This window comes from Cornus florida, unplaced genomic scaffold, assembly GCF_030987335.1.
Source record: "Cornus florida cultivar Cherokee Brave unplaced genomic scaffold, ASM3098733v1 CherokeeBrave_3.0.0_Hap2_Chr03, whole genome shotgun sequence".
NCBI lineage: Eukaryota > Viridiplantae > Streptophyta > Magnoliopsida > Cornales > Cornaceae > Cornus > Cornus florida.
In genome coordinates this window covers 26,221,900-26,239,696 of record NW_026775573.1, presented here as the reverse complement: position 1 = coordinate 26,239,696, position 17,797 = coordinate 26,221,900, and the positions used below count along the sequence as shown (strand labels likewise).

At 33.7% G+C, this 17,797-nt stretch overlaps 1 protein-coding gene across 1 annotated transcript; it reads right to left on the bottom strand.

Annotated features, from left to right (window-relative positions):
* Window positions 1-12,663: 12,663 nt before the first annotated feature.
* Window positions 12,664-14,770, bottom strand: LOC132300010 (scopoletin glucosyltransferase-like). Its single transcript, XM_059796936.1, has one exon. The coding sequence runs from the start codon at window positions 14,560-14,562 to the stop codon at window positions 13,126-13,128; it is 1,437 nt and encodes a 478-aa protein (XP_059652919.1). The 5' UTR covers window positions 14,563-14,770; the 3' UTR covers window positions 12,664-13,125.
* Window positions 14,771-17,797: the final 3,027 nt, after the last annotated feature.

Here is a 17,797-nt window from a genome sequence, read left to right as displayed (position 1 = left end):
TTTGAAAATTTGTGCAAATTGCCCTCATCTATAATTTTGACTCGTGGTGGGGGTGTTGGGAAACGTGCAAGTTTTTAAAACTTTTCGAGGGATTTTCATTCATAGATCTTGATTCATTACATAGAGACAAGTTTTATGCAAAAATAAAATATGATGTATCATTCAATTAAAAGATTGAATACTTACATCAAGGTTTGAGTAAATCTCAGATCTCTCCTCTAAAGTGAATATTCTCACTTATTGTAGATCCCTTTTGCTAGACATCTTTTCCATGGATCTCCATCTTCTTGGTAATGGTCTTGCCTTTAGGAATCGCTCATAAGCCTCCATGAATGACCTTGCAAAACTAGGCTTGTGGGAGCCTCCATTAGATGAGAACATAAACCCTAATTTTCTAGAGAGAGAAAAGTTATTCCTATTTTCTTCTCATCAAAATCACCCCTAAAATATACATAGACCATGTATATTTATAGGCAACATAAAGGTAAAGAAAAGGAAACAACTAATCCTTCTCAATCTCTAATTCACATGTCTCAAATCTAATATGATTCCAATATCAAGTTGGGCTATGAGTGAGAATCTATTGGGCCTATTATTTTATTGGCTACAATGAATTAATGATTGGCCCGGTCTATGGACCCAATTAAATTAATTCATAAATTAATTTCAACTCCACTAAAAGAAGTTAATTGAACTCCAATTAAATAATAAATAACCTTTAAGTCAATGTTGCACGTTGACCCCTCTATGCATAATTAGTTATCGGATAAATAATGCCATCAATCCGACTACTTAATTAATATATTTATTTTGGTACCTTTGATTATTTCTGGCTCGATCACAATAAAACATTTATTCGACAAAAATAATAATTTAATAAATAAATATATAATAAATCATTTTGTCTAAAATCATACGAAGGCCTTCGAATTTACTTTGTGATCAACCATAATCAATACAAAATAAATACAAGTAGCAATGATGCAAATATTGAAAATATAACCCTCTAACTATTAATTACATAACTACTCGAAGTGTCAGTCTAAAGATCCCAAAGAATCCGCCGAACAAATCAAAGTAATTATTAATTAATAAAAGAGTCTATACTTTTCTCATGCTTAAGAGTCAAATACCATGACGGTGATAGGGAGTAATTGCATACGACAGCTCTCGCAATATATCTCAACCTAACGCGGATCCAGTTCAAGTCTTAATTAATTATGAGTCCATCCATAATTACCGACTATGAACAATTTATAATTACTATTTATATATCATGCATTGATTGCCATCACATACATATATATAAATATTTCTTGTAATTACATGAACACTATCAATTTCATAGTGAATCGAAATATAATACATTGAATTCACCAATTGTATAAAACATAAATATTTTAGAGACGTCAGGAACATATGTCAATTAATCCAAACAGGAATTTGCTATGCCAGGGCATATAAATCCCAACAGCTCCCACTTGCCCTCATAGCCAATTCAAATTGCAACTAACTCCAATGTTATCCAGATGATGATCAAAATTATTGATCAATGACACCTTTGATAATGGATCAACAAAGTTGTGTTCCAATGCAATGTTCTAGCTACAAGTACATTTTCTTGCCGGATAATATCATGTAGAATATGATACTTCCTATCAGTGTATTTTGTTCATCTATGGAACCTTGGGTCATTGGTTTGGACTACTTCTGCACTATTGTCGCAATATAGCTCGATAGGCAGGCTAGTATGCTCCACAACCTCTAAATCAGTGAGATCAAACTAATAGGTTTCCTTTGCCGCCTTTAAGGCTGCAATATATTCCACCTACAGGTTTGAGTCAGCAGTTGAAATCTGCTTAACAATCTACCAACTGATCTCCCTTCCATTAAGTGAACTTACACTGAGTCATGAACCTCATAGTATCTACTTCTGATTGAAAATCAGAACTAGCATACCTGACTAGGACCATATCATCACATCCATAAATGAATATGATATCATTGGTTCTCCTTAGGTATTTAATGATATTTTTCACAATAGACCAGTTGTCAAGTCCAGTATTGGACTGATTACTACTGACTATCCCTACTATGTAGCGGATGTCCTGTTTGGTATAGACCATGGCATATATGAGACTCTCATATGCCGAAACATATTGTTCCAGTCTCATTTGTTCAATCTCATTTGATAGTCTTGAAAAACTACTTACTAGAGAGAGCCATCCATATCAATAAAGCAAGAACTCATTCTTTGAGTTATGCATACCAAACCTGGTCAAAACTTTATCAATGTAGGATTATTAAGATAAGCCTATTTTTCTTTTAACCTGATCTTGCCAAAGCTTGATCCTAGGAATATAGCTTACATTTTAAAAATCTTTCATTTAAAAGTAATTGAACAACTACCTTTTTATTGATGACACAACTTCCACATCATTCTAAATGAGTAGGATGTCATCAATATATATAGAATTAGAAAAATAATGACATTCCCTTGCACACTCATGATTTATTCACTAAGAAATCTTCTGGTATCTTTTTGTAGATTAACTTGCCTTCCATAGGAATCACCCTACTAGAAAGTTCTACAAGATCCCAAAATTTATTAGAATACATCGATTCCAACTCTGATTTCATAGTAACTTACCAAAACAATCTGTATCCACATCGGTTCACGCTTCCGTGTAGCTTACTGGGTCCAACTCATGTTTAACAGGGATGTCCATAATGGTCTCACCTAAAAACATGATTCTGTCGAATTGGATGATAATCCTCCCACTACATCAATGTACCGATGCAAGAATCTGTGTAGTAGATGATGCTAACGCATCAATAGGGAATTCATATATTAGTCTCAATCTCTATAATAAGTGTGTTCACATGTGGTACATCTGGTACTCATACCAAATTCTCTAACATTATGCTACTAGGTATGTGATTCATAATATGATTCTCCTATAGATAAACAGTGAGTGAAAACAATTAACTTTTATCTTTGAGATCATAAAATAATCCATCCTAGTGACATTTAGAGTAGCTATCAAATCTAGCATGCCTATGATCTGCTTCCAACTTACTTGTCCATATCAAGCGCACATGTGCAAGACTACCCCATATGTGCATATGATTCAAACTAAAATTAAGTAAAAAACACAGCTCAACGGTATCCTTGAGACAGACTAAGATGGAATGCAGTTCATAATGCGCATCGATGTCATTAACGCTAAACTCTTAAATGAAAGAGATAATGTAGCATAACTGATCATAGATCTACCCATGTTAAGTGGAATTCTGTTATTCCTATTTAACACCTAAATACATTTAGCGTCAATTGCGGAAAACTGGTACATAATACCCTCATTGACCATATAGTCTTTGCACTATCCCAAGAAATACTCATATCCTCGATCAGATCGAAGTGTCTTGACAAGTTTACCTAATATGTGTTCCACATCAGTCTTAACCTACTCAGAAAATACCAAGAGTTTAAGACTTGTGTTGCATCAGATAAACTTATCCAAAACGTGAGTAATCTTGCTTGGATGTTCATAAGACCACACGTGTCAGTGTGTACCGACTCCAATTGTCCTTTATGTCTATTTTATCTGGCTGATTAAGCCCTAAGAGTTATCTATCCTTCAAAACAGGGTTCACAAGTTTGGTTTAGGCTCCCCTGCCTCACTAGGTAATTAACCTTCTTTGACCAATCTTTGAATCTTATTTTGATTGATAACAACCCAAAAATAGACATTAAAAATACAATGAGTCAGGAATAACAAATTTTCTCTTAACATTCAATCTAGAGGATGCAACATTAGTTTCTACATCCTGTAAATCTTAAGAGTTTGTGATTATAGTATATTAACCATCTTTCAATACACCAGAAGTAATCGCATATCTATTCAATTTTATAAAACCAGTTTTACAAAATAACAACACAGTTTTTATAAACCACAAGTGAAACAAGAATAAGATAGCGTCTAACTTCTGTGCATAAAAATAGTTCTCTAATACTAATATCCTCATACTCTCTATTTTCAGATGTAATACTCCCACTGACTTAGCTACAACCTTGACATCAGGTTAAGTACAAATATATTCCATATCATCGAGGCTTCTGGAATCCTGAAATCCTTACAATAAATTGCAAACATGTTTAGTGGCTCCAGAATCTATCCATCAGGAATTAATAGACACAACCACATAACATGGCTCAATGATTAAATATATATTTTCCTATGCCACGTCATTGCTTTAAACAGTTCGTCTTTTAGTGTTTTAGTTAGCGACAAAAGAAACAGTTTTTTTCGCCCTCAACATACACTGCCTTATTCCCTTTAACCTTTTTAAATACCCATGTTTTGTGCTAGTCTAGTCCTATTATCATCCTTTTTCTTTGCTTTGCTCGTCCACTTGGGCCTAGAAGAAGATGGTATAGACTAGGTTAGATTGATAGGAACGCCCATACTCTTGATTATCCTTTCATCTGTTACCAATTCTATAAGAATATCAGCGAGTGTGAACTCAAACTGATTCCTTATTTAGTTCACTCTAACAGAGTCGAATGAGTTTGGTAACAAGGCAATAATCATGTCAACTTGAAACTTACCACCCAAGTCAGCCCTATTGATCTCCAGCTAATTTTAAATAATAAACAATCATTTTCCAAAATTCGATTTCATACTGGAGTTCCTTAGGCTATCTTGATGCTATTCAAGTCTGATATAGTACTTTAGCATACTCTCTATCTAATCTCACCAAAACATTTTATTGACATTTAACATGATCCTTGAAGAAAATAAAATAATGTAAATGTTAGCTTTGGAGCGTATTCGAGGTAAACTCTAGAATATTGCACCAATTCATCTCATTTGCCTTATTTCACTTATTCAAAGCATTAATGTTCTCTTGGGTATCTTAAAGTAAAAGGATTAGGTTTTAGGAGTAGTAAATACATTTGTACCACCACGTTGTGAATAAAATATCTAAGTTCATTTTTCAGTCATTATTAATGAGATCCAGTTACATTGAATATGTAAGCAAGCAGATAAACTGGATTAGACATAATTAATCTGAATATAAATACATTCATACAATATGCAAGGTGAATTATTAATACTGTCATGCATATTTAAAATTACAATGAGTTTGTTAACCACATAATATAATAAATCTCAATTGAACAATAGATCATTATCATTATTGGTGAACAATCCCTTTTAATTAATGCGGGTCCCTCAACTCTGTAGCAAAATAAATCAACCAATCAATATGTCAATAACTTATCATGTTGGAGGAGTTCATTATTACTATTGTTGAGATTCATCTACTATTAGGTGAGCACTTCCATTAAAATAGTATGTGGGTCCCTTAACCACTGCATGAAAAATCGGATAACCAATACACCAATAACTTATTCGGTTGGCGAAGTTCATTATTGCTATTGGCGGGCAAATCCCATCATCTCCATATCTCTTAAGACAATGCCTTGTCTATCTATATGAAATGATTCCCGATTATGTTTAGCCTTTCTAAAATCACCTAGTGTAGACCACTCCGTTGGGGAGCTAACACTATTGATTTTAGATTGAGTGTATAACGTTATTGAAGCTCTAATGAAAAATAAAACATTAAATATCTTGTCATTATAATCTAGACTCTTTAAATCATGCGTAGGGCCTTATTTTTAAAGATCTAATTACAATGAACATTTAATATTATTATTTTTATGAGATAACCATTCTTGTAATATTAAGACTCTTCAAATCATGCGTGGGGCCTTATTTTTGAAGACCTAATTACAATGGTGTTAATAACGAAGGCCATGGGGTAATGTATAAAAATCCCCGCTCCCACTCAATTTTTAATCATTCATAATTAGGGTTTTGAATTTATTCATTTACATGATATAATGTATGCAAAACGTCTTGATTTTAATCCAATTAAATTTAGAAAATATTTGGACTTAAATGATTCACTAATATTTAATTTGAGGCACACTTTAAAAATAATTTACAAAAAATAATTTTGCGTTTCCCAATAAGTGCCCTCAAATTAATTAGTAATCAGATCCAATTAATTTTCATAACTTAATTAATATAAATCAAGCCATTTAAATAAATATCATGGATACAATGCATGAATAATAATTAATTAACAATTATATATTCCATGCATTTCATACATCGCATAAATAAATAAATGACAGATAAAGCAAATAAAATGGCCAATGGAATCAGCTTTTAACATTTAACCACTCTAGGTATTGCGCGAGGATCATCCATCGGCTTGCAAACACCCACATAAGGCTGGTACGCACCGGGAGAAGCAAAACACCGCTTGGAATGTGCCTGGAGGGCCCCACACGCGCTTACACGCGCCTGGGGCATGCTGCAGGTGAAGGCACGCGCCCCCATGCGCTGGCACGCGCCTGGGGCGCGTGGGCGCGTGTTCCTCACGCGCCAGGCTCACCCCACCTGCACCACATCTGATCCCAGCCTTCTCCGACGCCTCTTTTCGCCGCCGGCGATGCTCCGGCCACCGGAAAAACGCTAAATCAGAAAAATTCCCAGAAAATTAAATAAAGTCTCAAAAAATTCCAGAAAAATTCCAAAAAATTTGGAAAAATTCCAGAAAATTACTGAAGCATAATTTAACCCTTTTGGACCTTCTTGAAGCTTCATAGCATCCTTTGACGAAGATTACATGGTTTTAAAAATATTTACAATTTGAAATACAATGGAAAAAAATTAAATTACATCATTGAACTTTCAAATGGCTAAATCAAAGCCTTAATTACATTCATCCAAAAATAAAATTACATTAATTTAACCTATAAGCTTCATCCATGGCCCAACCATACATCATCATTCATTCACAATTATTCATACATCATTATGTATCAATATATATCAACATATTAAATCATACATCAACATACATCAATAAAAATATATATGAATATAATTTTGGATCCATGAATGATGATTTTCATAAAATCATGATCTCTAGTAATGAATCAAACCATGCTCTGATACCACTGTTGGGAAACGTGCAAGTTTTTAAAACTTTTCGAGGGATTTTGATTTATAGATCTTGATTCATTACATAGAGACAAGTTTTATGCAAAAATAAAATATGATGTATCATTCAACTAAAAGATTGAATACTTACATCAAGGTTTGAGTAAACCTCAGATCTCTCCTCTAAAGTGAATGTTCTCACTTATTGTAGATCCCTTTTGCTAGACATCTTTTCCATGGATCTCCATCTTCTTGGTAATGGTCTTGCCTTTAGGAATCACTCATAAGCCTCCATAAATGACCTTGGAAAACTAGGCTTGTGGGAGCCTCCATTAGATGAGAACATAAACCCTAATTTTCTAGAGAGAGAAAAGTTATTCCTATTTTCTTCTCATCAAAATCACCCCTAAAATATACATAGACCATGTATATTTATAGGCAACATAAAGGTAAAGAAAAGGAAACAACTAATCCTTCTCAATCTCTAATTCACATGTCTCAAATCTAATATGATTCCAATATCAAGTTGGGCTATGAGTGAGAATCCATTGGGCCTATTATTTTATTGGCTACAATGAATTAATGATTGGCCCGGTCCATGGACCCAATTAAATTAATTCATAAATTAATTTCTACTCCACTAAAAGAAATTAATTGAACTCCAATTAAATAATAAATAACCTCTAAGTCAATGTTGCACTTTGACCCCTCTATGCATAATTAGTTATCGGATAAATAATGCCATCAATCCGACTACTTAATTAATATATTTATTTTGGTACCTTTGATTATTTCTGGCTCGATCACAATAAAACATTTATTCGACAAAAATAATAATTTAATAAATAAATATATAATAAATCATTTTGTCTAAAATCATACGAAGGCCTTCGAATTTACTTTGTGATCAACCATAATCAATACAAAATAAATACAAGTAGCAATGATGCAAATATTGAAAATATAACCCTCTAACTATTAATTACATAACTACCCGAAGTGTCAGTCTAAAGATCCCGAAGAATCCGCCGAACAAATCAAAGTAATTATTAATTAATAAAAGAGTCTATACTTTTCTCATGCTTAAGAATCAAATGCCATGACGGTGATAGGGAGTAATTGCATACGACGGCTCTCGCAATATATCTCAACCTAACGCGGATCCAGTTCAAGTCTTAATTAATTATGAGTCCATCCATAATTACCGACTATGAACAATTTATAATTACTATTTATATATCATGCATTGATTGCCATCACATACATATATATAAATATTTCTTGTAATTACATGGACACTATCAATTTCATAGTGAATCGAAATATAATACATTAAATTCACCAATTGTATAAAACATAAATATTTTAGAGACGTCAGGAACATATGTCAATTAATCCAAACAGGAATTTGCTATGCCAGGGCATATAAATCCCAACAGGGGGAACTGGGATTTGGGAAAATAACTAACCTACCTAAATAACTTTTAAAGTAGGGATGCTTGTAAATTTAACAAGTATATATATATTTATATATATATTCTTTTCCTATCCAAACACTAGAATTGTTTTGGGGTTTTTTTTTCCCTCAATATATATAGTATTTGTTTAAAAGCTTGCCATTAAAAGTGCAATCATGCTTATTATACTAATTTTGTTTTTCTTTTATGCCTCTATATTTTCGTTTCAATAGTATAAAAAACTAGAAGTGATAAGTATGGAGTGTTGTAGAGTAGAAATTAGTAAATTGAAGAAGATTTCAGAAGAGCAGAGAATTTGTAAATACTTATCTGGATAATTTTAGAAACTAAATCTTAACCATTGATGATAATAGACCACCACAATTGTTCATTAGTGAGGAGATGCATATATATATATATATATATATATATATATATATACACATTGGAGTGTCACCACAATGTACAACAATCGTTTGTAACGACAATGTACAAACTAATGAGAGTGGGTAGTTTAAGAAGTTAAGAAGTGACCAAGTGTAATAATTTGAGCAAATAAACACATAATTTGTTTTTGTTTTTCTTCAATGTAAAATTAAAAATTCTTTGTATATTTTAATTGTGTTTGTTTTTTTCTTTTTTTTTAAAAAAAAAAAAAAATCTCTTTGTTTTTCTTTTCTTCATAGGGAGGCACTTATCTTTTAGGGTATGTTTGGTACGGTGGGTTTGAAAGGGAAGGACAAATTAGTTTTGAGGGAAAGGGAAGGGAAGGATAATTTTAATCTCCGATCGTATTTGGTTAATTAATGAATGGAAAAGAAAGGGAATGATAAAATTATGTCCTTGGGACGATCCCTACTTACTCTTGCTATATTTTTGGCTAGAGGTAGTAGTGACATTTATAAATTGAAAACTTGGCCACATTGCACACTCACTATCTTTTGAACATCTTTTAAGCGTTGGTGCGACGGCAACACCAATCATGCTAATAATGTACAACAACACTAAGTACTTAGCACGTAATCATATAAACAATTAAACAATTAAGTATGCCTTCCAAATAATTAAACACCTTAACACATAAGCATATAAACATGCAATCACGTAAGTAACTAAGCAAGTAAACAAATAACTCAACTCCCCATGCAATCCTAAGTAGGCCTTTACCCGTCGTCCTAATGGTATTTGAACCATTACTCTGACACCAAATTTGTAACGACCTAAAAAGATACCAAAATAATAATAATAATAATATATAAAACTTCGGCATGACCACCGCAGAAAAAGTCCCTCTACAACTTGTTGAAATACATAAAAAATACAATGGTCTCACTTGGCCTTAAAACTAATCTATCATGTCCCAACGCATAATGCAAATAATATACCATATTCCCAAAATGATTACATACATATAAAAAGTCCCGTTCCTCCATCTCATCCAAACAAGGAATCACCAGCTCACTACCTAGTTCCATAATCCTTTACAAGGAACATACTTTAATTACATCAAGTTACAGTCCATGGAATATAGCTAAAATTTAAAATTTCATAACTTACAACATTATACTAATTAAACTAAAGTTTCACAAAATAGTTAAGATTTCATTTGTTTCTATAGCATCCACTACTATAACATTATACATCCTACACTTGGTCATTACAAGAAAATTTGGTTCATTTTTTACACAAAAGACCATAAAATGATAATCCCAATCCAATCTAGATTTGTGGTGGATTGTCATCCGCCACTTCTTTTCCCAAATCTGAAAAAATGTTAAGATAATGGGGGGAGCATAAACTCAGTAGGAAGTGTCTAAGAAATACTTCTTATGATCCCGTGAATCCACGCAAAGAATAGGTAAAAAGTAGGCGGGATCATTCCATAGGTAATGCACATCAGTAATCATAACAACAAGTATATAAATAAATGTCATCTAATCACAAATACACCAAATATGCTAATGAAATGTAATGTCATGCCAATGTCGCTCCCCATTTTTCAAAACAATTCATTTTTGCCATTCCAAACCGTTAATGCAATCTGGCCCATAGCACCTCTATGGCGCCACGAGGGAAAGATTGGCTAACTTTCCCCGATCACATGGCACCTCCATGGCGTCGTCTGGGCCTAGGTAGCTCAACCAAACTAGAGTCTATCTCTATCTCCTTTTAGACCACACTAACAACACGGACCACTAGGCACCTCCTAGGAGTTTGGTTTTCACAAATACTTTTCAAAATCATTTCCCCAAAATAGTTTCATTTACTTTCAAAACATTTTTTCCTTTTTCTTTCCCAATTGATGCATTAATGTTTCATGCTTCTAATCATTAATTCAATTATAAAAGTTCACACATGCTTTTCAAAATAAATTACTAAAATACATAATTCATGCTTTCATTCCACATTGTTTTAGCGTATTAAGCATACAAAACACAAATTCCATTTCACATAAGCATTCTTAATCACAACATATCAGCTAACACAAAGTCACAAATTTCATATATAACATTTAAGCAATTTGTAATAATTTAGACTAATTAAGCATGCAATTCAACAATTTATAAGGAAATAACTCACAAAAGTATAAGAAAATCATGTATTAGAGATCCTTACCTCAATGGAAGTGAAAACCCCCAAAATTTCCCAATTCAAGTCATTAATTCGAAATTCCTAGGCTTGGCTAAATGGTGCTTGGTTCCTATCAAAGCGATGGCCTTAACGAGCTCTACAACTTTGCCGAAGGAAGCGTTATCAAATTTCAATTGGTGTGAAAAAAATCAAGCCTTGAAAGCTTAATTTGAAAGAAAAAAAAAAAACAAAGAAATCAAGGGGGAGAGAGAGACTGCCGGGAGTGAAAGAAAAATGAGACTAAAATTGGCCTCTTGACCGATAATGAAAGTGAGTGGGGAGTGGCCCCATTATTATGCAAAAATATCAAATCCTTATATATATATATATATATATATATCATAAACGTTACATCGACCTTGAAGTGGATACGCATTGGAGGTTAGGAAAAAAACAAATGTCGAGTGGTGAAAAGAAAAGAAAAGATAAAAAGTGAGAAAAACTTTTGAGGCAGAGAGAGTGATGGGCTGTAAGAGACAGAGACAAAGAGACGAGAAAGATTAAAAGATAGGGACAGACACAAAAAGAGAAAAAGAAAAGGCAGAAAATAAAAAAATAAAAGGGGCAAAGAAACAAATGATGTGGTGGGGACTGTCGCAGATTGCATAATTGCATTGTCCTACATGCAATTTTATTTTATTTTTACTTTTTTATCCTTTGGTACCATATGTTTTGAACAAAAAAACAAAAAAAACATAGGGAAAAAAAAACTGTATACAGGATGAGACAAGCTAAGGAGCCAAATCAGCCAAGAAAATTATAACAATATATAAAAAAATGCAAATGCACACCAACCAATTTCAAGTTCGGTGTTCTCAAACCTAACATCAATAATTGATTTTATAAAAAAAACTTTTACTTCCCTCTACTCAAGTGTGTTCAGAGTGCAGTGTCCTTGACTGTGTAAACTTATGCACTGGAAATTTCTATATGTATATAGGTTGTGTGTTTCCATCAACTCATTCTACTCAATTGACAGAAAATCTTGTTGCAATCTACCTTTTAGCTCTTGTAACCTATAGTGAAGGGTGTGCGAAATAGTTCTTCAATGGAAGAAGTCCGGTTGGTAATGGTAGTTAACTCCGGAATAGGAGAGTTGAAAAAATTAGAGGTACACAGACATAAAGGTTTGCTAAATTTAGCCTTAGCACCACGTAGGATCTAGTTTCGAATCACACAAAAATTATTCATTTAATAAACCTATTAGCTGTAGTCTAGTAATATTTTTACGCCTTTCAAAATAAAAAATTGAGGGTTCAGGAGCAAAGTAAAAGTATGTTTCTTACCAAAGTAAAAAAAACAAAAAGGTTCATCATTATCTTTGATGCAATTGTGGTACGCATACCAGTAAAGATAGGTAACCTATAAAAGTAAAAGCAAAGAATGCTTCTTAGCATTTACCAAGGCCTACCCTGCCAGCTCACCCAATTTTCTAGCAATTTTTTTGCCTTCTTAGTGTTCAATAGACTACTGCATGTTTTGCAACCTGGAGTAATATTGCCATTAGCATTACAAGAATCACTGAAAAATTTAATGCCAATGTCCATATATTAGTTTCAAATTGCTTGAATTAAATTCAAAAACAAACAACAATGAATCAAAATCCTCTTTAGTGCCGTGCAGTGCAGATGACTATGATCAACGTAGCAGAAGGTCCCTTCTATTGCTGAATTGATCCTAGACTTCCTAGCTCTCCATCATCCCAGGAGCACCTTTGAGGATTTTGGTTCAACGACAACGTCATGTAATAATACAAAGAACAATTATAAATAATTAAATTCAAAAATTAAAAACAACGAATCGAAGTCACTTCAGTGCAGTGCACTGCAGATGACTATGATCAACGTAGCAAAAGGTCCCATCTGTTGCTGAATTGATCCTAAGCTTCCTAGCCCTCCATCATCCCAGAGGCACCTTTGAGGATTTTGGTTCAACGACAACATCATGTAATAATACAAAGAAAAATTATAAATGACATGTGCTGGTCTGGTTTTTATATGTTCTTGCTTGCTTCAAGAGCGATGAGCACTCAGTTCTTTTATCAAAGCATTCAAATCAGTGTACGATGATCCACCTTCTTCAACAGCCTTCCATGACATCTCCTTGAGTGTCCTTGCTCTTCTTCTCCTCTCCTCAGCTTCTTCACCCACCATAATCTCCTTCACCGCCTTCTCTATCGCATCTCTTTTCACACCGTCGCTTGCCACTCTCTTCCATTGCTGAGCACCAACACCAACCCCTATTCCCAAAATCCCTGTTACCAACTTCTCATTAAAGAACTGCTCTGCAAACAGCGGCCAAGTCACCATTGGCACTCCAGCAGACACCCCTTCAAGGGTCGAGTTCCATCCACAGTGAGTCACAAAACCTCCCACTGCGTCATGATCAAGAATCAACACTTGAGGTGCCCATCCTCTTATGATTAGGCCCTTACCTTTCGTTCTCTCTTCAAATCCTTCCGGCAACCAATTTTCATTGTCGTCTTCATTCTTAGCTCCCCTCACAACCCAAATGAATTGTTGTCCAGAAGCTTCAATTCCCATCGCAATCTCATATAACTGGGACGCAGCAAAGTTGGCCACAGTCCCGAAACATAGATAAACAATTGAATTGGGAGTTTTTGAATCCAGCCATTTCAAACACTCGCGTTTGTCAAAGGATGTTTCTTTCCCTCTTTGTGCTTTGTCTTCAACTTGTCTATTGCACAGCGACAACGGACCTATGTGCCACGCCTTCCTACCCAAAACACTCCTGTAATGATCAGCATAAGCCGGTTCAAGCTCGTAGAAGCTGTTAACTACAATTCCAAAGCTTCTCATCTCAGACTCTGTAGCTTTATCCAAAAACTTGCTAAAGTCTGTCTCAATATCTTCTTTGTCATGATCTCCCAGTTGCAATCTAGTTAACTTGACCTCATGAGGAAGGTTAGGCACGATGAAGGGTTCGGAGTCTGATGAGACGGTTTTCTTCTGAGGCTTGTAAAGTCTCAAGTGCTCCGAGGCACATAGAGCAAAAAAACCGCTTCCATGAAAAGTAAGTCTAGGAATGTTGAATTTGGCTGCAACATCGGTTGCCCAAGGGAAGAAAATGTCCGCAACAAGGCAATCAGGACGGCCTTCTTGTAGGACATGCTCGATTGGTTCTTGGAGCATGGTGATGGCCTTGAAGAAGTTGGCAAGCATATCTTCGGAGTGGAGTTGATCGACATTTTCGCATCCTTCAGGCAAGCCAGCCTCCACTGCAGGGAATTCGATGACACGGATAGAGATTTGGGTACCCAAATTCTTGGTTGTTTGGATTGATTTGGTGAAGATAGGGGCATTAAGAGGAGTGGTGATTATGGTTGTTTTGACACCGCGTGAAGCGAATAGTTTGGCCATGTCCAGAGTTGGTATCATGTGGCCATGTGCCATGAATGGAAAGAAGAACACATGAAGCTGACTATCCATTTGAGAACAAGTTTTGAAGAATTGAGAGATGAGCTGAGAAAAGAGAGAAAACTAGAGACTCCTGAGTTTTTACCACACAAAAAAGTTACAAAAATGAAATGATAGACCTTGAGAGAAGTGTTGCATTCATTGTTGTTCTATTATGACTGAAGATAAAGAAGTTTGGTGCAACATCCTGTCCCTGTATTAATTAATATATTATTTTAATAATTCAGAAAACCTAGACTTAATTAGCTTTTTTAGGTAAGAAAATAAATGTACATTACATTTCAGATTTAGTAATATATTAAGCACTAGAATTCAATTGTTCTATAATTACTCCTTTTACTGAAACAAGAAGTATGCTGGAAAGAAGAAGAAAAAAAAAAAAAAATAGGAAAGACTTTTGAGAGAGAGAAAGAGACAGTGAAAGTTAAAATATAGGGACAGACAGTCTAAGAGGATAAGAAAAGCTAACGAAAAAAGGACGAAAAAGAAACAAATGGTTAAATATCATTAAACTTTCGAACTACTTGTCGTTGTTTAAGTATGCATATTTATACTGTCTTATTCAGGGGCAGAATCAATGAAGACGTAGGGAACACGTGCCCTCCTAAATTAGCCGTAACTTATAATATATGTGATAATTTTTTAAAAAAATTTCATATATATGACAAAATTTATATAGTGTCCCTTCTTAAATTTGTAATTCTTAAAATTATATTCTTAATTTATTTTATTTTTTTCTTTTACTCTTCACATTTTTTAAATTTCCTTAATAGAAAAAGTTAAATTTTTCTTTCTCAATTGAAACTTTTTAACTATTTTCTATTAAAGTTTTTTCATTTTTATTTTTCTTTTATATTTTAATAATTTTTTTTTTTTTTTTGTCTTTTTAAATTTTATAGTTGTTATATATATATATATCAACTATATCACGTGGGTAAGGCTAGTGACGGAACTAGGATTTCAAGTGAGGGAGGAACACACTGCCAAAAAAAAAAAATTAATAATACGGAGTATATATATATATATATATATATAACGGGCACATTTATTTAGGTACTTAATACTCTATCAACATATATATATATATATATAACGGGCACATTTATTTAGGTACTTAATACTCTATCAACATTTAATTCTTCCTCTCTTAATTTGTTAAGAAGATGTTAAAAAATAAATAATTCGTCAGGCGGAAAAACAAAACCAGAGCTGAAAACAGAATAAGAATGGCTAGGATTTAACCAGTCCAATCCCTTTGAAATGCAACCTGAAGGTGAAAAACCATGTGCGCTCACTCAATTAATATTTTTGTCTCATTACCTGTACGTTGCAATCTTACTTCAATACTAAAATCAGCCAATTAAGTTTAGTCACAGCAACTATAGCTACTACCTGCATTTTTCCTGCAGGAAATTTAAGTAGGTCAGCTACTTGGAGACCGAGGGCTCCAACTCCCACCTCATGGAAAAAACAAAAATTGGTTGTGCCCGTTGCATTGTGTAACAAGTACATTGAAACCGTTTGTGTATTGCATGCGCGATAATGAATGGTCCAATACGCTCATTGCACGATTCCATAGGGGCAACCAAGTTTTTTTTCTACTCCAACCCTCTTTGCTGTTTTTAGAAATTATTGCATGATATTACGTGGTTCCGATCGATCACTAACGAATATGAATGTAAACTTGCCATTTTTATTTAACTTGTGTGTCAATTAATAATTGGCCAATACTAATAGTCCCAGACCATATAATAATTTACCCATTCACTCCTTGTTTTTGTGAGTTGAATAGACTCACTTACCCCACTATCACTTTGAATGTACCACACCAAAATTATGAATAGAAAATACTTGCCACTAAGGGCATCCGCTCTAGCCTTTTCGAATTTTGGCTTTCCAAAAATGACACTTCAACTTTTCCAAGAGTCGCAATTCCAAAAGCCATGTCAGCAGTTTTCCCTCTTCAAAAACCGGCACTCTATCAGGCTTTCTGGATTTTCGCTCTCTATAAAAAATAAAAAAAATTAAATAATTTTTTTTATATTTTTTCTAATGACTATATTCATAACGGTTATATTTGTAACGACTATATTTCATGTACTAGAATTTTATTATGTAATGATTTTTTAATATTTAAAATGATGAAATTGTTTTTCAATGGTAATATTTTTCAATCAAACAATATTTTTGCAAATTATTAAAAAAGTTAGGATTGATAATATAACTTTAAACAATACATTATCTATTATGGATTAAAAAAAAATTAAACAAAACAATTAAGAAAAAATTTAAACAATACAATATCCTAAATTGGAATAAGAAAATAAATAGACTAAGGATTACAAAATCCTATGGAACTTTAAGACTAACCGTGAATACAAAAATTCCAATATCTCATTTTGTCATGTAATAATCCAAATTTTCCCCGCTTCTGTTGGTGCTGAATTTGGATATGTTAACATGATCTCGTTCTCTTCAGCTCTTTGTTTTTCTTGAATCTTTAGCTACCTCGTCTTCTCTTTCTCCGCTTTTCTTACCTTTTGTGCCACTTGGACATCCTTTATTTTCTCCTGACGACTCTCATAACGGCATTTGAGGTCATTAAAATTGGTAACGAATGAATTTTGCAATTCAAATGCTAAATTATTTTTTGCTCAGCACTACTTCGTCACTTTTCTTCCTGGTCGTTGTAATTGTTGATATTCTTCCATACCGGGCGAATTATTTTCCCCCATGTGTGGTGATTCTTCAGTTGAAGCTCTATCTGCTGTGGCTGCATGACTTGACGGAGTAGATGGTAATGAGTGCCCAACATACTCATTAATGTCAAAGTCGAATTCACTCTTCTTTTGCAACATTTTTTTTTTCCTACTTGTTCGGCATAATGTGAATGCCATTTATTGTTATGCTTCAAGATTTGTTAGCAACTTTCGAAACAGGTCTTTAGCTGCTATAATCTACACAAGAAAATTAACACAAAAATAAAAAACCGACTGTTTAAAATATTTTTGAGTTATATTTAAACAATAAATAACTCACCATATCATCAGTGCCGAGACCGTTGCGACGATTCATTTCGATGTTAGTCATGCACCCGAAAAATTTATTGATTTTTTGTTAGATGGTGGGCCAACGATTCATCAAAGCTCCTGCACTTTTGGGAAGTTAGAACACCAATATGTTGTACAAAACGTTCTAGGATTTGCTCCCATAGCTTCTTCTTATTTTGGTCTGCTCGTAATTGCAT